This window comes from Cyanistes caeruleus, chromosome 36 (assembly GCF_971803275.1).
Source record: "Cyanistes caeruleus chromosome 36, bCyaCae1.hap1.1, whole genome shotgun sequence".
Classification (NCBI taxonomy): Eukaryota; Metazoa; Chordata; class Aves; order Passeriformes; family Paridae; genus Cyanistes; species Cyanistes caeruleus.
The window spans coordinates 500,736-520,712 of NC_141737.1; the positions used below are offsets into that span (position 1 = coordinate 500,736).

General features: G+C 62.9%; 3 protein-coding genes across 6 annotated transcripts; 2 read left to right on the forward strand and 1 right to left on the reverse strand.

The window, feature by feature from the left end:
- The first annotated feature begins 75 nt into the window (after window positions 1-75).
- Window positions 76-7,669, forward strand: GRWD1 (glutamate rich WD repeat containing 1). Of its 3 annotated transcripts, none has more exons than XR_015281489.1 (8): window positions 76-604; window positions 2,022-2,139; window positions 2,678-2,843; window positions 3,382-3,607; window positions 4,725-4,864; window positions 4,964-5,164; window positions 5,850-6,246; window positions 6,441-7,669. XR_015281489.1 is itself a non-coding variant. In XM_086871646.1 (7 exons), the coding sequence occupies exons 1-7, from the start codon at window positions 441-443 to the stop codon at window positions 6,183-6,185; spliced, it is 1,380 nt and encodes a 459-aa protein (XP_086727772.1). In that variant the 5' UTR covers window positions 76-440; the 3' UTR covers window positions 6,186-7,168. The 3 variants fall into 3 exon arrangements, 1 of the variants encoding a protein (XP_086727772.1); XR_015281488.1 differs by having other exon boundaries at window positions 76-633; window positions 6,441-7,253; XM_086871646.1 differs by having other exon boundaries at window positions 76-633; window positions 5,850-7,168.
- Window positions 7,657-9,606, reverse strand: TSEN34 (tRNA splicing endonuclease subunit 34). Of its 2 annotated transcripts, XM_086871685.1 has the most exons (4): window positions 9,030-9,606; window positions 8,915-8,945; window positions 8,720-8,839; window positions 7,657-7,982 (listed from the first exon to the last, which is right to left on the reverse strand). In XM_086871685.1, exons 1-4 carry the CDS (start codon window positions 9,333-9,335, stop codon window positions 7,789-7,791), a joined length of 651 nt encoding a protein of 216 aa, XP_086727811.1. In that variant the 5' UTR covers window positions 9,336-9,606; the 3' UTR covers window positions 7,657-7,788. The 2 variants fall into 2 exon arrangements, with proteins under 2 accessions (XP_086727811.1, XP_086727810.1); XM_086871684.1 differs by having other exon boundaries at window positions 8,720-8,945.
- A 338-nt stretch (window positions 9,607-9,944) lies between these two features.
- On the forward strand, window positions 9,945-19,955 carry MBOAT7 (membrane bound acylglycerophosphatidylinositol O-acyltransferase MBOAT7). Its single transcript, XM_086871543.1, has 8 exons — window positions 9,945-10,056; window positions 11,295-11,424; window positions 12,662-12,788; window positions 14,521-14,677; window positions 15,626-15,980; window positions 16,600-16,693; window positions 16,892-17,484; window positions 18,907-19,955. The coding sequence occupies exons 1-8, from the start codon at window positions 9,981-9,983 to the stop codon at window positions 19,625-19,627; spliced, it is 2,253 nt and encodes a 750-aa protein (XP_086727669.1). The 5' UTR covers window positions 9,945-9,980; the 3' UTR covers window positions 19,628-19,955.
- The last annotated feature ends 22 nt before the right edge of the window (window positions 19,956-19,977 follow it).

Sequence of the window (19,977 nt, forward strand, 5' to 3'; positions counted from 1 at the left end):
CACTGGGAGGAACTGGGAGGACCTCGGGGGTCACTGGGAGGACATTGGGGGTCACTGGAGGTTACTGGGAGTTACTGGGAGGACATTTGGGTTACTGGGAGTTACTGGAAGTTACTGGGGGGTCACTGGGAGGACATTGGGGGTCACTGGGAGGGCACTGGAGGTTACTGGGAGGAACTGGGGGGTCACTGGGAGGATATTTGGGTTACTGGGAGGGCACTGGGAGTCACTGGAAGTTACTGGGAGGAACTGGGAGGACATTTGGGGTTACTGGGGGTTACTGGGGGTCACTGGGAGGTCACCGGAGGTCACTGGGAGGTCACGTGATATCACCGAGCCCGCCAAACCGCGCACCGGACGTGACGCACAAAACCACGCCCACCTCACCCGGAAGCGGGCGGATCCCCCACCGGAAGCTCCGCATTCCCCTCACGACCAAGATGGCGGCGCGGCGCCGCTCCGGCTCCTCCCGCGGCGCCAATCGCGACAGGCCCCGGGCCCGCTGTCGCGACAGGGACCCCGCGGAGCCCCCGGGCCGCGTTTACGTTCCCGGGAAGGGCCCGGCGCTGGGCCCCGAGGAGGAGCTGGTGATGGATGAGGAGGCGTACGTGCTCTACCACCGAGCCGGCACCGGTGCGCGCGGCCCGGGGGCTTCGGGGGGGATTTGGGGGCGTTTCTGTGGGGATTTGGGGGTTTTGGGGGATTTTGGGGGTTTGGGGAGGATTTCCGGGGGATTTTGGGGTTTTTGTGGAGATTTTGGGGTTTCTGTGGGGATTTGGGGGTTTTGGGGGGGATTTTGGGGGTTTGGGGAGGTTTCTGTGGAGATTTTGGGTTTTTTTTGGGGATTTTAGGGGATTTTGGGGGGCTTGGGGAGGTTTTCGGGGGGATTTGGGGGGTTTGGGGATGTTTTTGTGGGGATTTGGGGGTTTTTGTGGGGATTTGGGGTTTTTGTGGGGATTTTGGAGGTTTGGGGAGGCTTTTGAGGGTATTTTTTTGTGTTTTGGGGGGATTTTAGAGGTTTGGGGAGGTTTTTGTGGGGTTTTTGTGGGGATTTTGGGGTTCCTGGGGTGATTTTAGAGGTTTGGGAAGGTTTTCCGGGGTATTTTGGGGTTTTTGTGGAGATTTTGGGGTTTTTGTGGAGATTTTGGGGGGTTTGGGAAGGTTTTCCGGGGGATTTTGGGCTTTTTGGGGGGATTTTGTGGTGATTTTGAGGTTTTTGTGGAGATTTTGGGGTTTGGAGGGCGATTTTGGGGATTTGGGGAGCTTTTTGGGGTATTTTTTTGTGTTTTCTGGGTGTTTTTGGGGTCTCTGATCCCTGTTTCCCCCCAGGCTCGCCGTGCCTGAGCTTTGACAGGGTTTTGGGGTGTTTTGGGGTGTTTTTGGGTGTTTTTGGGGTCCCTGAGCCCTGTTTCCCCCCAGGCTCACCGTGCCTGAGCTTTGACAGGGTTCTGGGGTGTTTCTGGGTGGTTTTGGGGTGTTTTTGGGGTGTTCTGGGGATATTTTTGGGGTGTTTTTGGGGTGTTTTTGGGTGTTTTTGGGGTCCCTGAGCCCTGTTTCCCCCCGGGCTCGCCGTGCCTGAGCTTTGACAGGGTTTTGGGGTGTTTTTGGGTGTTTTGGGGTGTTTTTGGGTGTTTCTGGGTGGTTTTGGGGTGTTTTGGGGTGTTTTTGGGTGTTTTTGGGGTCCCTGAGCCCTGTTTCCCCCCAGGCTCGCCGTGCCTGAGCTTTGACAGGGTTTTGGGGCTGGTTTTGGGTGTTTTTGGGTGTTTTTGAGGTGTTTTTGAGGTGTTTTTGGGTGTTTTTGGGGTCCCTGAGCCCTGTTTCCCCCCAGGCTCGCCGTCCCTGAGCTTTGACGTGCTGCGGGACGCGCTGGGCGAGGGCTGGGAGCAGCTGCTGCCCTCAGGGTTTTTGGGGTGTTTCTGGGTGGTTTTGGGGCTGGTTTTGGGTGGTTTATGAGGTGTTTTGGGGTGTTTTTGGGGTGTTTTTGGGTGTTTTTGGGGTCCCTGAGCCCTGTTTTCCCCCAGGCTCGCCGTGCCTGAGCTTTGACGTGCTGCGGGACGCGCTGGGCGAGGGCCGGGAGCAGCTGCCGCTGTCGGTGCTGCTCTGCGCCGGCACCCAGGCCGAGACCCCCGGCAGGAACCGGTGAGAGACCCCCGGGACTCCCCCAAAACTCCTCAGGACCCCTCCCCAAATTCCTTAAGGAACCCCCCTGAATTCCTCCTGAGAGTGCCTCCCCGATTTTATCCCAGGCCTCCTCAAATTCGTCTAAAAATCCTCTGAGAAACCCCCCAAAATTCACCCCTGGGACCCCCAAATTCCCCCTGTGACTCCCCAAATCCCTCAGGACCCCTCCCCAAATCCATCCAGACCCCCAAACTCACTCAGGACCCCCCCAAACAGCTCCCAACCTCTCCCAGACCCCCCCAAAACCTCCCCAAATCACCCTCAGGACCCTCCCTGACCCCCCCAAAACCTCCCCAAATCACCCTCAGGACCCTCCCAGACCCCCCCAAAACCTCCCCAAATTCACCCTCAGGACCCTCCCTGACCCCCCCAAAACCTCCCCAAATCACCCTCAGGACCCTCTCAGACCCCCCCAAATTTTGGCTTCCTCCTCTGGGAGGTTTTGGGGTCCCCCCCGGGGGTTTTGGGGGTTGATTTTTTTTTGGGGGGGTTTCAGGGTGCTGCTGATGCGGATGCAGAACCTGCACGGGCTGCGGCGGGGGAAGGACAGCGAGAGCGAGGAGGAGGAGGAGGATGAGGAGGATGAGGAGGATGAGGAAGAGCGGGAGCCGCAGCTGCTGCTCCTCATGGCCCCCCACTACGGGGGGATCAACAGGCTGCGGGTACGGAGCCCTCCCCCAAAAAACAACCCCGAAAATCAACCTGGGAACACAAAATATCATCCTGGGAACAACAAAAATTACCAAAAATCACCCTGGGAGCCCAAAAAACATCCTGGGAACCATTAAAATCACCCTGGGACCCCAAAAAACATCCTGGGAACAACTAAAATCACCCTGGGAACAACCAAAATCATGAAAAACCACACTGGGAACAACAAAAATCACCAAAAATCGTCCTGGGAGCAACAAAAATCACCCTGGGAAAACCAGAAATTTCCCTGGAAACACCAAAAATCAGCCAAGGAACACCAAAAACTTTCTGGGACTCCCCAGCTAACCCTGGGACCCTCCAAAATTTCCTTGGGACCCTCAAAATTCCTCTGGGAACCCCAAAAGTCACCCTGGGACCCCCCAAAAACCCCAGATCTTCCCTCGAGTCCCTCCCAGGACCCCCCAAATTCCCTCCCTCACCTTCCTTCGCCCCTTTTGGGGGTCCCAAACCCCGGTGACCCCCCGGATTTTCCGTGTCCCCCCACAGGTGACGTCCCTCGGGGGGTCCCCGGTGGCGGCCGTGTGGTCGGAGCGGGGCCAGGTGGAGGTGCTGGAACTGGGGAGGGCCCTGGGGGTCCTGGAGGGGCAATTTGGGGAGGGGGATTCCAGGAGGGGGCAGAGGAGCGTGCAGCAGGGAGCTCTGCCCGAGCTCGCCTCCTTCAGCGGGCACCTGGACGAAGGGTTCGCGCTGGACTGGAGCCCCCAGAGCCCAGGTGAGGGACGGGGGAAAATGGCGGCCGGCGTGAGGGGAAAGGGCGGGAAATGTGAGGAGACAAAATGGCGGCCGGCGTGAGGGGAAAGGGCGGGAAATGTGAGGAGACAAAATGGCGGCCGGCGTGAGGGGAAAGGGCGGGAAATGTGAGGAGACAAAATGGCGGCCGGCGTGAGGGGAAAAGGGCGGGAAATGTGAGGGGAAACGTGAGGGGGAAAGGGCGGGAAACGTGAGGGGACAAAATGGCGGCCGGCGTGAGGGGAAAAGGGCAGGAAACGTGAGGGGGAAAGGGTGGGAAACGTGAGGGGACAAAATGGCGGCCGGCGTGAGGGGAAAGGGCGGGAAATGTGAAGGGAAATGTGAGAGGTAAGGGCGGGAAACGTGAGGGGACAAAATGGTGGGAAATGTGAGGGGGAAATACGGGAAATATGAGGGGAAAATGGTGGGAAATGTGAGAGGGAAAGGGTGGCAATCGTGAGGAGAAAAATTAAACGTGAGGGGAAAAGGGCGGGAAACGTGAGGGGACAAAATGGTGGGAAATATGAGGGGAAATGTGAGGGGAAAATGGTGGGAAATGTGAGGGAAAATGTGAGGGAGGAAGGACGAGAAACGTGAGAGGAAAATATGGGAAACCTGAGGGGAAAATGTGAGGGAAAATAATGGGAAATGTGAGGGGAGAAAAGGGCGGCTGGCATGAGGGGAAAAGGGCAGGAAACGGGAAGAGGGTGGGAAATGTAAGGGGAAATGTGAAATGGAAAGAGTGGGAAATGCGAGGGGAAAATGGTGGGAAGTGTGAGGGGAAATGTGAGGGGAAAAGGGTGAGAAACATGAGGGGAAAATGGCGGCCAGTGTGAGGGGGGAAAAAAGCGGGAAACGTGAGGGGGAAAGGGCGGGAAACCTGAGGGGACAAAATGGCGGCAGTCATGAGGGGGAAAGATCGGGAAACTGGGGGTCCCGGTGAGCTGCAAAATGGGGAATTTTGGGGCTTTATGGGGGTCAGGCTGGGCCGGAGCCTGAGACCCCGGTACAGATTTGGGGTGGAACGGGGGATTTTGGGGTGGAACGGGGGATTTTGGGGTTCACCACACAGCAAAGCCACATCCCCCCGTCCCCCCCAGGCCGGCTGCTGTCCGGGGACGTCCGCGGGCGCATCCATCGCTGGGAGCCGCGCGAGGCCGGCTGGGCCGTGGACCAGCGGCCGCTGCTCGGCCACGGCGGCAGCGTGGAGGACATCCAGTGGTCACCCAGCGAGGCCTCGGTGAGCGGCCGCCGGAGCCTCGTCCCGCGGAGCCGGGGCCAAACCTTCGTTAATTAATACCTTCATTAATACCTTAATTAATATCTTCCTTAACCCCAGGTGTTCATCTCGTGCTCCTCGGACGCCTCCATCCGCGTGTGGGACGTGCGGGCGCCGCCGCCCCGCGCCTGCCAGCTGAGCGTGGCCTCGGCGCACGACGGCGACGTCAACGTTCTGTCCTGGAGCCGGCGCGATGCGGCCGCGCTGCTCAGCGGCGGCGACGACGGCGCCCTGCGCCTCTGGGACCTGCGCAGCATCCGGGTGAGAGCCTGGCGCCCCCGGCCATCCCAGATCCTGCCCCATGGAGCCCAGATCTGCCCCATGGAGCCCAAATCTGCCCCATGGAGCCCAGATCTGCCCCATGGAGCCCAAATCTGACCCATAGAGCCCAAATCTGCTCCATGGAGCCCCCAAACCTGCCCCATGGAGCCCAAATCTGACCCTTAGAGCCCAAATCTGGCCCATGGATCCCCCAAATCTGACCCTTAGAGCCCAAATCTGACCCTTAGAGCCCAGATCTGCCCCATGGATCCCCCAAATCTGCCCCATGGATCCCCCAAATCTGCCCCATGGATCCCCCAAATCTGCCCCATGGATCCCCCAAATCTGCCCCATGGAGCCCAAATCTGCCCCTTAGAGCCCAGATCTGACCCTTAGAGCCTAAATCTGACCCATGGAGCCCAAATCTGACCCCTAGAGCCCAAATCTGACCCATGGATCTCCCAAATCTGACCCATGAATCCCCCAAATCTGACCCTTAGAGCCCAAATCTGCCCCTTAGAGCCCAAATCTGCCCCATGGATCCCCCAAACCTGCTCCACAGACCCCAAATCTGACCCATAACTCCTCCAAATCTCCCCCACAGACCCCAGATCTCCCCCGTAGACCCCAAATCAGCCCCACAGACCCCCCAAACTCACCCCCACCCCATTTCTCCCCACCCCAGAGCAGCTCCACGTGCGTGGCCACCTTCAAGCAGCACCGCGGGCCCATCACGTCGGTGCAGTGGCACCCGGGCGAGAGCGGCGTGCTGGCGGCCGCCGGCGAGGACGACCTGGTGACGCAGTGGGACCTGGGCGTGGAGCGGGACCCCCAGGCCCCGGGGGAGGAGGAGGAGGAGGAGGAGGGCGAGGAGGGGCTGTCGGAGCTGCCCCCGCAGCTGCTGTTCCTGCACCAGGGCGAGAAGGAGGTGAAGGAGCTGCACTGGCACCCGCAGTGCCCGGGGCTGCTGCTCTGCACCGGCCGCCAGGGCATCGCCGCCTTCCGCACCATCAGCGTCTGAAACGGGATCGGGGAAACGGGAACCGGGGGGAACGGGAACCGGGGAAACGGGATCCAGGGGGGCATCGCCGCCTTCCGCACCATCAGCGTCTGAAAACGGGGGGAACGGGAACCGGGGGGAAACGGGAACCGGGGAAACGGGAACCGGGGGGGCATCGCTGCCTTCCGCACCATCAGCGTCTGAAACGGGAACCGGGGAAACGGGAACCGGGGAAACGGGAACCGGGGAAATGGGAACCGGGGAAACAAGATCCAGGGGGGCATCGCTGCCTTCCGCACCATCAGCGTCTGAAACGGGACCGGGGGGAACGGGAACCGGGGGAAACGGGAACCGGGGGAACGGGGGGATCGGAGCCTTCCGCACCATCAGCGTCTGAAACGGAACCGGGGGAACGGGAACCGGGGGAGAACGGGAACCAGGGGGGCATCGCCGCCTTCCGCACCATCAGCGTCTGAAAACGGGGGGAACGGGAACCGGGGGGAAACGGGAACCGGGGGGAAACGGGAACCGGGGGGATCGGAGCCTTCTGCACCATCAGCGTCTGAAACGGGACCGGGGAAACGGGAACCGGGGGGAACGGGAACCGGGGAAACGGGAACCGGGGGGCATCGCCGCCTTCCGCACCATCAGCGTCTGAAACGGGAACCGGGGAAACGGGAACCTGGGGGATTGGAGCCTTCCGCACCATCAGCGTCTGAAACGGGATCGGAACGGGAACCAGGGGAAACGGGAACCAGGGGGGATCCGGGGGGATCGGAGCCTTCCGCACCATCAGCGTCTGAAACCGGGGGGGAACGGGATCCGGGGAAACGGGAACCGGGGGAAATGGGATCCAGGGGGAAACGGGAACCGGGGGGGCATCGCCGCCTTCCGCACCATCAGCGTCTGAAACGGGATCGGGGAAACGGGAACCTGGGAAACGGGAACCGGGGGGATCGGAGCCTTCCGCACCATCAGCGTCTGAAACCGGGGGGGAACGGGAACCGGGGGGAAACGGGATCGGGGGAAACGGGAACCGGGGGGATCGGAGCCTTCCGCACCATCAGCGTCTGAAACGGGAACCGGGGGAACGGGATCGGGGGGGAAAGAGGAACCGGGGGGAAACGGGATCCGGGGGAAATGGGAACCGGGGGGATCGGAGCGGGACGGGTTGGAATGGAGGAGTAAAATTCTGCAGGGGGTGGGGGCTCCCCAAAAATGGGGGTGGGGAAGGGCTGGGATGGGGCTGGAATCTGAAAATGAGGATGGAACATTCCCAAAACGAGGCTGGGAATTCCCCAGGATGGGGGTGGGAATTTGGGGGCGGGATCCCCCCAAAACGAAACCGGAGCAGCCCCAATTTGGGGGGAACACCCCAAAAAATGTGGAGGCGTCGCCGCAACCCCGAAGTCCCGAGGCCCCGGCTCCCCTTCCTCACCCTCCCCGCGACCCGCAGAACAAAAAAAAACCCACAAAAAAAAAAAAAAAAACCTTTTTAATTTTAATTCCACTTTTTATTACAAATCTCATTCGAAGCGGGAAAAGCTCCGGAGTCACGTGATGAGGGAAGGATGTGGGGGGTGTGCGTGTCACGTGACGCGGGAGGGGGCGTGGTCCGCCCGGGTCACGTGAGGTCGCGGCGCCACTGGAGCGCGGTGCAGGCGAGGGCGCCCCCTGGCGGCGCGGAGGAGCAGAGCAGCAGCGCTTTGCGCACGCTCGAGCCCAGGCGCGCGCCCGCCAACAGCGCCCCCAGCGGCTGCGGCCGCAACGGGCACGGGCACAGCACAACCGCGCATGCGTGGAACTCAGCGGGGGGGCCTGGAAAACAGCGGGGGGAGGGGGATGGGGTTATGGGGAGGGGGCTCAGGAAGACTTTAAGTGGGTCAGGAATAATGGGGAGGGGGCTGGGATCTTCCTGAGGGTGCTGGGATAGTGGGGAGGGGGCTGGGAACTTCCTGAGGGTGCTGGGATAGTGGGGAGGGGGCTGGGATCTTCCTGAGGGGGTTTGGGATAGTGGGGAGGGGGCTGGGATAGTGGGGAGGGGTATCATGGATACCCTGGGGGGGGTCAGGGGTTGTGGGGAGGGGGCTGGGATCCTGTCAGGGTCTGTGGGAAGGGGTCCGGGAACTTCCTGAGGGTCTGGGATAGTGGGGAGGGGGATCAAGGAGACTCTGGGGGGGTCAGGAATAATGGGGAGGGGGCTGGGCTCTTCCTGATGGGGTTTGGGGATAGTGGGGAGGGGGCTGGGGTTATGAGGAGGGGACTGGGATCCCATCAGGGATTAAGGGGAAGGGGCTGGGAACTTCTTGAGGAGGCCGGGATAGTGGGGAGGGGGCTGGGGATACCCTGGGGGGGTCAGGAATTGTGGGGAGGGGGCTGGGATCTTCCTGAGGGGTCTGGGATAGTGGGGAGGGGGCTGCGACCCCCAGAAAGGGATTAGAGATGAAGGGGCGGGGTCAGTGATAATTGGGGTGAAGGGTCAGGGGGCGGGGCCATGGATGAGGGGGCGGGGCTAAAAGCACAGGGGACACCCCCCGCAGCCCCTCCCCCCTTACCGGGGTACACCAGGAAGTCGCCCCCGAATTTCCCGCCCGGGGTCAGGTGCAGGCCCCTCCCCCACAGCTCGCGGAACACGCGGGAACGGCGCTCGGCGGGGGGGGAGGGGCGGCCGCGCTCTGAGGGGAGGGGGAGGGGAGAGCTCAGAGCGGGTCTGACCCTCCCCCACCCCCCCCAAACCGCCCCTCCCCCACCTGCCGGGGTCTCCTCTTCATCCTCATCCACCTGAGGGGGGGGAGGGGCGGATTACGGGGGGCTCCGGGCGCGCCCCTCCCCCAACCCCGCCGCTCCCCCCCTCCCCTCCGGTACCGGCTCCACGGCGGCTCCGCCGCTCTCCCGCAGCGCCCGCGCCTCCTCCGGCCTCAGCTGCAGCGGCAGCCGCGGCCCCGCCGCCATCGCGGCCCGGCCCCGCCGCGGGGGGGTCCCGACCAGCGCCCCCCACACGCGCTGCCGCTCCCGCAGCGTCCGCACCGCCCCCGGGGCCCACACCAGGAACCGCCCGCGCTGCCGCCGCACCCGCGGCAGCTCCGACACCGAACCCGGGGGGGTCCCGGGGGGCTCCGACTCCTCCTCGCCCTCGCAAACCCCCGGGACCCCCGCGGGCCCCGCCGCCATTTTGCGCCCGCCCCCCCCCGGAAGTGGCTCTGAGGGCTGCCGGAAGTGAGGCCGCGCGTCCCGGCGGTTTTAAAGCGGCGATGGAGGGTGGGCCCCACCGGAGCCGGGACAGAGCTATGGGAGGGACTCAGCCCCTTTTAAGAGCGGCTCTTAAAGCGGCTTAAAGGGACAGAGCCATTTTAAACGCCGCCATTGTGGGCCCCACCAGCCTTAAAGGGCCAGGCCTCCTTTAAGAATTCAAAACCCGCTCCCTTAAAGGGCCAGAGCGCTTTTAATCGCGTTCCACCCCCTCCGAACGCGGCCTGAGCCCGCTCTGAGGGCCCTTAAAGGAACAGGCCCCTTTAAAACCCCCCCCACACGTGGTTCCCACCCCTCCTTAAAGGGCCAGACCCCTCTCCCTCTCTTAAAGGGCCAGATCCTTATAAAGAGCCCCCCAAATCGCTACCTGGGGCTCCCTAGGCCCCGCCCATCGGGGGCGTGGCCTAAACACAACCACACCCTTTTAATAAGCGTGGGCGTGGCGTTTACGTTTGTGGGCGGGGCTTGCCCAGGCCCCGCCCCCTCCGCCCCCGCGCTGAAGCCGCGGAGCCTCGCAGGGGCCTCGGGGGGGATTTTGGGGGTCCCGGGGGGGATTTCGGGGGCGCCATGGACCGCGAGGAGCTGACGTACCTGGGCGTGCTGCTGGGCTCCATCCCCGTGGGCTTCGTGCTCAAGGGGCGCGGTGAGGGGGGCCTGAGGGGGATTGGGGGGTCCTGAGGGGGATTTGGGGGGGCCTGAGGGGGCCTGAGGGGGATTGGGGGGTCCTGAGGGGGGCCTGAGGGGGATTGGGGGGTCCTGAGGGGGATTTGGGGGGTCCTGAGGGGGCCTGGGGGGGATTTGGGGGAGCTGAGAGGGATTTGGGGGGCTGAGGGGGGGATTTGGGGGTTCTGAGAGGGCCTGGGGGGGATTTGGGGGATCCTGAGGGGGATTTGGGGGGCTGGGGGGGGGCCTGAGTGGGCCTGAGGGGGATTTGGGGATCCTGAGGGGGTTTGCGGGCTCCTGAGGGGGATTTGGGGTTCTGAGGGGGATTTGGGGTTCTGAGGGGGATTTGGGGGGTCCTGAGAGGGATTTGGGGGGGATTTGGGGGTCCTGAGGGGGCTTCGAGGCGGTTTGGAGGGTCCTGGGGGGTCCTGGGTGTGTTTTGGGGGTCCTGAGGGGGCGTTTGAGGGGTCCTGGGGTGTTTGGGGGATCCTGAGGGGGCTTTGAGTGAGTTTGGGGGGTGCTGAGGGGATCTTGGGGGAGTTTGGGGGGCCTGGGGGGCATTTGGGGGGTCCTGAGGAGGTTTAGGGGGTCCTGAGGGGATTTGGGGACGGCTTGGAGAGCCCTGAGGGGCTTTGGGGGATCCTGAGGGAGATTTGGGGGGGTCCTGAGGGGTTTTGAGGGAATTTTGGGGGGTCTTGGGGAGGTTTGGGGGGCTCTTGAGGGACTTTGGGGGGATCTTGAGGAGGTTTGGGGGGTCCCAGGTGATTTTCGGGGTGTTTTAGCGTGTTTTTTGGGCTGTTTTTTGGGGTGTTTTTGGGGTGATTTTTGGGGTGATTTTTGGGTGTTTTGGGCTGTTTTTTGGGGTGATTTCTGGGTGTTTTTTGGGGTGTTTTGTTGTGGTTTTTGGGGTGTTTTAGGGTGATTTTTGGGGTGTTCTTGGGCTGTTTTTTGGGGTGTTTTAGGGTGATTTTTGGGGTGATTTTTGGGTGTTTTGGGCTGTTTTTCGGGGTGTTTGGTTGTGTTTTTTGGGGTGATTTTTGGGTGATTTTTGGGCTGTTTTTCGGGGTGTTTGGTTGTGTTTTTGGGGGTGATTTTTGGGGTGATTTTTGGGTGGTTTGGGGTGTTTTAGGGTGATTTTTGGGGTGATTTTTGGGTGTTTTGGGCTGTTTTTCGGGGTGTTTGGTTGTGTTTTTGGGGTGACCCCCCCGTGCCCCCCAGGCCCGCGCTGGCGGCAGTTTGGGGGGGCGGGGCTGGGGGCGGGGCTGGCTCTGCTCACCTGCGGCCCTCACCTGCTGCACTCGCTGTGCACCGCCCTCGGCACCTGGGCCATCCTCGCCCTCCTGCCCAGGTGAGCCGAGCCTGGGGGTCCTGGGGGTCCTGGGGGGTCCTGGGGGGTCCTGGGGGGCACCTGGATCATCCTGGGGGTCCTGGGGGGGTCCTGAACCATCCTGGGGGGTCCTGGGGGGTCCTGGGGGGTCCTGGGGGTCCTGGGGGGGTCCTGGGGGTCCTGGGGGTCCTGAGGGGTCCTGGGGGGTCCTGGGGGTCCTGGATCATCCTGGAGGGTCCTGGGGGGGCACCTGGGCCATCCTCGCCCTCCTGCCCAGGTGAGCCGAGCCTGGGGGTCCTGGGGGGGTCCTGGGGGGTCCTGGGGGTCCTGGGGGTCCTGAGGGGTTCTGGGGGGTCCTGAGGGGGTCCCGGGGGGGTTTTGGGGGGCACCTGGGCCATCCTCACCCTCCTGCCCAGGTGAGCCTGGGGGGTCTTGGGGGGTCCTGGGGGTCCTGGGGGTCCTGAGGGGGTCCTGGGGGTCCTGGGCCATCCTCGCCCTCCTGCCCAGGTGAGCCGAGCCTGGGGGTCCTGGGGGTCCTGGGGGTCCTGGGGGGGCACCTGGATCATCCTGGGGGGTCCTGGGGGGGTCCTGGGGGGTCCTGAGCCATCCTGGGGGGGTCCTGGGGGGCACCTGGGCCATGCTCCCCCTCCTGCCCAGGTGAGCCTCACCTGTGTGGGTGGGGGGGGATGGAACATCCTGGGGGCTTCTGGGTCCTTTTGGGGGGTCCTGAGCCATCCTGGGGGGGTCCCTGAGCAATTTTGGGGGGGGGTCCTGACCCATTTTAGGGGTCCTGACCCATTTTGGGGGGGTCCCAGGTGCATCCTGGGGGGGTCCTGACCCATTTTGGGGGTCCTGACCCATTTTAGGAGGACCCCTGACCCATTTTGGGGGTCCTGACCCATTTTGGGGGTCCTGACCCATTTTGGGGGTCCCTGTGCTATTTTGGGGAGGGTCCCAGCTCTATCAACAAAGCATTAATTAAATAAACTTTTAAAAAATTAATTAAACCATTAAATAAAATCAAATTAATTAAATTAATAAAGAAAAACCGTTTAGAAATAAAACATTGACGAAGAAGGAACATTTACAAGCAATCAAACAAGCTTAATTATGCAAGAAAAGTACAATTAATAAATTTAATTATAAACGAAAACACCAATAAATAAGTAAAATATTAAAAAAATATATATAAAATTAATTAAAAATAAAACTAATTATTAATTAAAAGGTTAATTAATGAATGAAATCTCCCCTCCAGGCACTCGGGGGGGGCCACCCTGGCCTGGAGCTTCGGGTACCTCCTGTTCTTCCGCACGCCCCGGCTCTGGGGGCTGCCCGAGCCGCCCGCCTTCGCCAACGCCCTGCAGCTCCTCACCACCCTCAAGGTGCTGGGAGAGGGATTTGGGGGGTCCTGGGGGGATTTGGGGGGTCCTGGGGAGGATTTGGGGGGTCCTGGGGGGGATTTGGGGGGTCCTGGGAGGCTTTGAGGGGTTTTTGGGGGGGTTTTGGGGGTCCTGGGAGGGATTTGAGGGGTTTGGGGGGGATGTGGGTTGATTTGGGGAAGTTCTGGTGGAGATTTTAGGGGGAGTTCAGGGGATCTTGAGGAGGCTCAGGGGGTCCTGGGGCAATTTGGGGGGTCCTGGGGGGGATTTGGGGGGTCCTGGGGGGGATTTGGGGGGTCCTAGGTGAGATTTGGGGAGGTTTAGGGGGGGTTTAGGCGTTTTTGGGGTGATTTGGGGGGTCCCGGCTCTGGGGGCTGCCCGAGCCGCCCGCCTTCGCCAACGCCCTGCAGCTCCTCACCACCCTCAAGGTGTCCTGGAGGGGTTTGGGGGGATTTGGGGGGTCCTGAGGGGTCCTGGGTGGGATTTGGGGGGGTTTAGGGGGGGTTTAAGGGGTGTTTGGGAGGTTTTGGGGGTCCCGGCTGTGGGGGCTGCCCGAGCCGCCCGCCTTCGCCAACGCCCTGCAGCTCCTCACCACCCTCAAGGTGTCCTGGGGGGTCCTGGGGGGATTTGGGGGGTCCTGGGGGGGATTTGGGGGGTCCTGAGGGGTCCTGGGGGGGATTTGAGGGGTTTTTGGGGGGTTTTTGGGGGGGTTTTGGGGGTCCCGGCTCTGGGGGCTGCCCGAGCCGCCCGCCTTCGCCAACGCCCTGCAGCTCCTCACCACCCTCAAGGTGCTGGGAGAGGGATTTGGGGGGTCCTGGGGGGATTTGGGGGGTCCTGGGGGGATTTGGGGGGTCCTAGGTGAGATTTGGGGAGGTTTAGGGGGGGTTTAGGGGGTTTTGGGGGGATTTGGGGGGTCTCGGCTCTGGGGGCTGCCCGAGCCGCCCGCCTTCGCCAACGCCCTGCAGCTCCTCACCACCCTCAAGGTGCTGGGAGAGGGATTTGGGGGTCCTTGGGGGATTTGGGGGGTCCTGAGGGGTCCTGGGGGGGATTTGAGGGGTTTTTGGGGGGTTTTTGGGGGGGATTTGAGGGGTTTTTGGGGGGTTTTGGGGGTCCCGGCTCTGGGGGCTGCCCGAGCCGCCCGCCTTCGCCAACGCCCTGCAGCTCCTCACCACCCTCAAGGTGTCCTGGGGGGATTTTGGGGGTCCTGGGTGTGGTTTGGGGGGTCCTGGGGGGGATTTGGGGGGTCCAGGGGGGGATCTGGGGAGGATTTTGGGGGGTCCCAGGAGGTTTGAAGGAGATTTAAGGGGATCCTGGGGGAATTTGGGGAAGTTCTGGGGGGTTTCAGGAGGAGTTTAGGGGATCTTGAGGGGGTTCAGTGCGTCCTGGGGCAATTTTGGGGGATCCTGGGGGGTTTTGGGAAGGTTTGGGGGGTCCTGGAGGAATCTGAGAGGATTTTGGGGGATCCTGGGGGGGTTTTTGGGAAGGTTTGGGGGGTTCTGGGGGATTTTGGGGAGGTTTGGGGGGGTCCTGGGGTTTTTGGGGGGGTCCTGTGAGGATTTTGGGGGTGTTTTGGGTGTTGTAAAAGGTCTCGGGGGGTCCTCGGGGGATTTGGGGCCGATTTTGGGGGGATTTGGGGCCGATTTTGGGGTGATTTGGGGGGCGTGGCCCGATGAGCTCCACCCCCATCCACGGCCGGGTGGGCGTGGCCTGACCGTGGCCCCGCCCCCTCCCATAGATGGTCAGCCTGGCCTGTGACGTGCAGGAGCTGCGGGAGGCGGGGCTTAAGGGGGTGACGTCAGAGGAGACGCAGCTGATGATTGGCTCGCTGCGGCGCGTGCCGAGCTTGATTGACATCCTGTGCTACACCTACTGCTACCTGGGGCTGCTGACAGGTGGGGGCGTGGCCTAAAGGGGGCGTGGCCTAAAGGGGGCGGGGCCAAAGGGGACACCTGGGGGGGGATTCCTTGTATTTGGGGGGGGATTTTGGGGGGTCCCAGAGGGATTTTGGGGATCTCAGGGGGGATTTTGGGGGGAATTTTGGGACTTACCTGTGTCAGCTGTTCCCTGTGTATCACCTGTGCCTCACCTGTATCTCACACCTGTACCTCACACCTGTTACCTGTATCTCACCTGTATCACACCTGTATCTCACCTGTCTCTCTCACCTGTCCCCCAGGTCCGTTTTACCGCCTGGGCACTCACCTGGACTGGGTCACACCTGTGTCACACACACCTGTATCACACCTGTGTCACACACCTGTCACACCTGTATCTCTCACCTGTCACACCTGTATCTCTCACCTGTCTCTCTCACCTGTCACACCTGTATCTCACACCTGTATCTCACACCTGTCCCCCAGGTCTGTTTTACCGCCTGGGCACTCACCTGGACTGGGTCGCACCTGTGTCACACCTGTCACACCTGTGTCACACCTGTATCTCACACCTGTATCTCACACCCGTGTCACACCTGTATCTCACACCTGTACCTCACACCTGTCACACCTGTGTCACACACACCTGTCTCTCCTGTATCTCACACCTGTATCACACCTGTATCTCACACCTGTATCACACCTGTCTCTCACCTGTCCCCCAGGTCCGTTTTACCGCCTGGGCACTCACCTGGACTGGGTCACACCTGTGTCACACACACCTGTATCACACACCTGTGTCATACACCAGTATCATACCTGTATCTCACCTCTCACACCTGTATCTCACACCTGTCACACCTGTATCTCTCACCTGTCTCTCTCACCTGTCACACCTGTACCTCACACCTGTATCTCACCTGTCTCTCACCTGTATCACACCTGTATCTCTCACCTGTCCCCCAGGTCCGTTTTACCGCCTGGGCACTCACCTGGACTGGGTGTGGTCGCGCTCGGCGGTGCCGTCGCTGCGCCGGGCGCTGCTGCACCTGCGCTGGGTGCCGGCGCTGGGCGCGGCGTGCGCGCAGGTGAGCGGGGCGTGGCCGGCGCGGGCGGCGCTGGAGCCGGGGTTCGGCGCGCGGGCGTGGCCGCGCCGGCTGGCGCTGATGGTGCCGGTGTTCCTGGCGCTGCGGCTGCGCCTGTACGTGGGCTGGCTGTGCGCCGAGGCCGGCTGCATCGCCGCGGGGCTCGGAGCCTACCCCAGGGGCGCCGCCGCCCGCCCCGGCCGCGGGCCCACCGCCAGCTGGGAGTGGCCACACAGGTGAGGGGGGGACACACCTGGGGGTCAGTGTTGTCACCTGGGATCACCTGGGGGTCACCTGGGGGTTACCTGGGGGTCACCTGGGGTCACCATTGTCACCTGGGGATCACCTGGGGGTCACCTGGGGGTCACCATTGTCACCTGGGGATCACCTGGGGTCACCTGGGGTCACCTGGGGGTCACCTGGGGATCACCTGGGGTCACCATTGTCACCTGGGGTCACCTGGGGGTCACCTGGGGGTTACCTGGGGATTACCTGGGGTCACCTGGGGTCACCTGGGTAACCTGGGAGTCACCATTATCACCTGGGGGTTACCTGGGGGTTAGCTGGGGATCACCTGGGGATCACCATTGTCACCTGGGATTACCTGGGTGTCCTCAGTGTCACCTGGGGGGTTACCTGGGGGTCACCTGGGGGTTATCTGGGGTCCTCACTGTCACCTGGGGGTCCCTAGGTGTCCCCAGTGTCACCTGGGAGTCACCTGGGGTCACCCGGGGGTCATTGTGTGTCATCTGAGGGTTACCTGAGGGTCCCTAGGGGTTCCCAGCGTCACCTGGGTGTCCCCTGGGTGTCCCTGGGTGTCTCACCTGTGTCCCACCTGTGTCCCACCTGTGGCAGGTGCGCTGACACCCCCGAGGAGCAGTGGGATTTCGAGATGATCCTCACAAACTGGGGTCCCTGCGCCCCTCGTGTGTCCCCTGGGTGTCCCCGGGTGTCCCCCCTGTGTCCCCTGGGTGTCCCTGGGTGTCCCCGGGTGTCCCCCCTGTGTCCCCTGGGTGTCCCTGGGTGTCCCACCTGTGTCCCACCTGTCGCAGGTGCGCTGACACCCCCGAGGAGCAGTGGGATTTCGAGACCATCCGCACGGTGGATCCGTGGGGTCCCTGAGTGTCCCCGGGTGTCCCTGTGTGTCCCCTGGGTGTCCCCTGGGTGTCCCCGGGTGTCCCTGGGTGTCGCCCTGGGTGTCCCTGGGTGTCCCTGGGTGTCCCACCTGTGTCCCACCTGTCGCAGGTGCGCTGACACCCCCGAGGAGCAGTGGGATTTCGAGATGATCCTCACAAACTGGGGTCCCTGCGCCCCTCATGTATTCCCTGGGTGTCCCCTGGGTGTCCCTGGGTGTCCCCTGTGTGTCCCCCGTGTGTCCCACCTGTCTCACCTGTGTCCCACCTGTGGCAGGTGCGCTGACACCCCCGAGGAGCAGTGGGATTTCGAGATGATCCTCACAAACTGGGGTCCCTGCGCCCCTCGTGTGTTCCCTGGGTGTCCCTGGGTGTCCCCTGGGAGTCCCCGGGTGTCTCACCTGTCTCACCTGTGTCCCACCTGTCGCAGGTGCGCTGACACCCCCGAGGAGCAGTGGGATTTCGAGACCATCCGCACGGTGGATCCGTGGGGGACGGAGCTGGGCCGGCGGTTCCGGGGGGGGCTGCGGCGCTGGAACATGACGGTGCAGTGGTGGCTGGCGGCCTACGTGCACCGCAGGGGACCCCGGCAGCACCCCCTGATCCGGTACTGGGGGACACTGGGGGGGACTGGGGGGCACTGGGGGACACTGGGGGGCACTGGGGGGGGCACTGGGGGGGGCACTGGGGGACACTGGGGGACACTGGGGGACACTGGGGGACACTGGGGGGCATTGGGGGACACTGGGGGGGGCACTGGGGGGCACTGGGGGACACTGGGGACACTGGGGGACACTGGGGGGCACTGGGGGACACTGGGGGGCACTGGGGGGGACTGGGGGGCACTGGGGGGCACTGGGGGGGACTGGGGGGCACTGGGGGGCACTGGGGGACACTGGGGGACACTGGGAGGGGGATTGGGGACACTGGGGGGCACTGGGGGACACTGGGGGACACTGGGGGGCACTGGGGGACACTGGGGGACACTGGGGGACACTGGGGGGCACTGGGGGGCACTGGGGGGGATTGGGGGGCACTGGGGGCACTGGGGGACACTGGGGGACACTGGGGGGCACTGGGGGGCACTGGGGGGGATTGGGGGGCACTGGGGGCACTGGGGGACACTGGGGGACACTGGGGGACACTGGGGGACACTGGGGGACACTGGGGGGCACTGGGGGACACTGGGGGGCACTGGGGGCACTGGGGGACACTGGGGGACACTGGGGGGCACTGGGGGGGACTGGGGGGCACTGGGGGCACTGGGGGACACTGGGGGACACTGGGGGACACTGGGGGGGACTGGGGGCGGGACTGGGAGGGGGATTGAGGGACACTGGGAGGGACTGGGGGGAGATTGGAGGCACTGGGGGGAACTGTGAGGGGGATTGGGGGCACTGGGGGGAGGATTGGGGACACTAGGAGGGGGACTGGGGACATCGGGAGGGACTGGGGGAGGGGACTGGGGACACTGGGAGAGGGATTGGGGGCACTGGGAGGGACTGGGAGGGGGATTGGAGGGGAGATTGGGGGCACCGGGAGGGATTGGGGGGCACTGGAGGGGGACTGGGGGGGGATTTGGGGGCACTGGGAGAGGGATTGGGGGCACTGGGAGAGGGATTTGGGGCACTGGGAGGAGGATTTGGGGGCACTGGGACACACTGGGAGAGGGACTGGGAAGGAGTGGGAGCACTGGGAGAGTGACTGGGAGCACTGGGAGCACTGGGAGAGGGATAAAGAGGGAAACTGAGGCATTGGGAGCTGCGCTTTAGGGAATTTGGGGGGAATAACCCGAATTTTGGGGGTGCAAATTGACCTTTCCGTGGAGCAGCCTGGATTTGGAGGCAACACAAACCCAATTTTACCCCAACCGGGGCTGAATTCGAACCACACAAACTAAACCCAGAGTCCCACAAATAACACTTTAACCCCCTCCAAGCCTCACAACCCAAATTTAACCCATTTTTAATAACCACCACCTTTCCGCTGACCGCATTTCTTTGTTTTTTCCCCTCATAAACCCCCCCAGGAACGCGTGGACCATGCTGGCCTCAGCTTACTGGCACGGGCTGCACGGCGGGCAGTACCTGTCCTTCCTCACCGTGCCGCTGTGGCTGGCGGCAGAGGCGGCGGCCGAGGCGGCCCTGGAGGAACATTTCGGGGTTCCCCTGGAGGAGCTGAGGGGCTGGAAGGGTTCCCTGCTCAGGGGAGGGCAGTGGTTCCTCAAGATGAGGGCGTTCGAGTACCTGAGCATGGGTTTCGTGCTGCGGGAGGCCGAGGCCACGCTGCGATTTTGGGCCTCGGTGCATTTCTGCCTCCATCTTGTGCCCCTGCTCATCCTGGGGGCGGCCACGGCCCTGAGGGGAAAAAGGGCGGGAAGAAAAGGGCGGGAAGGAGGGCGGGGAAAAGGGCGGGAAAAGGGGCGTGAGGGAGAGGAGGAGGAGGAAGGGGAAGGAGGAGGAGGGGATGGGCAGGTGAGGAGGAGGAGGGGTCCTGGTGAGGGAGAGGATCCCAAAGTTCAGGAGGGTGGGGATCCCCTGAATCCCAAAATTCCGGAGGGTGGGGATCCCCTGAATCCCAAAATTCCGGAGGGTGGGGATCCCCTGAATCCCAAAGTTCAGGAGGGTGGGGATCCCCTGAATCCCAAAATTCACGAGGAACAGGACGCCCTGAACCCCAAATCCCAGGAGCTGAGGAAGAGGATGAACCCCAACAGCCCCAGCTTAGGGGGACCCCAAAATCTGGGGTGAGGGGGATGAGGAAAGACCCCAATACTCAGGTCAAGGGGAGGAACCGCAATGGAAAACCCCAAAACCCGGGGTTATCTGATAGCCCCAAACCAGGGGGACCCCCGGGTGAGGGAGAGGAGGGACCCCAAGCAGAAGAATTTAAGGGGGAACCTCCCACCCCCTGAACCCAAACCCCCAGGAGGGGGGGCCTGGGGAGGGATTTGGGGGTCCCTGGGGGGGCTGCGGGAACCCCCCCCGGGGGCGATTTTTTAGGGGGATGGGAGCGGGACGGGCTCTGTTTTTGGAAGGGCCCCCCTAAAACTGAGCTCAATAAAAACCTTGAGTGACATCTTCGGTGTGTTTGGGGACCC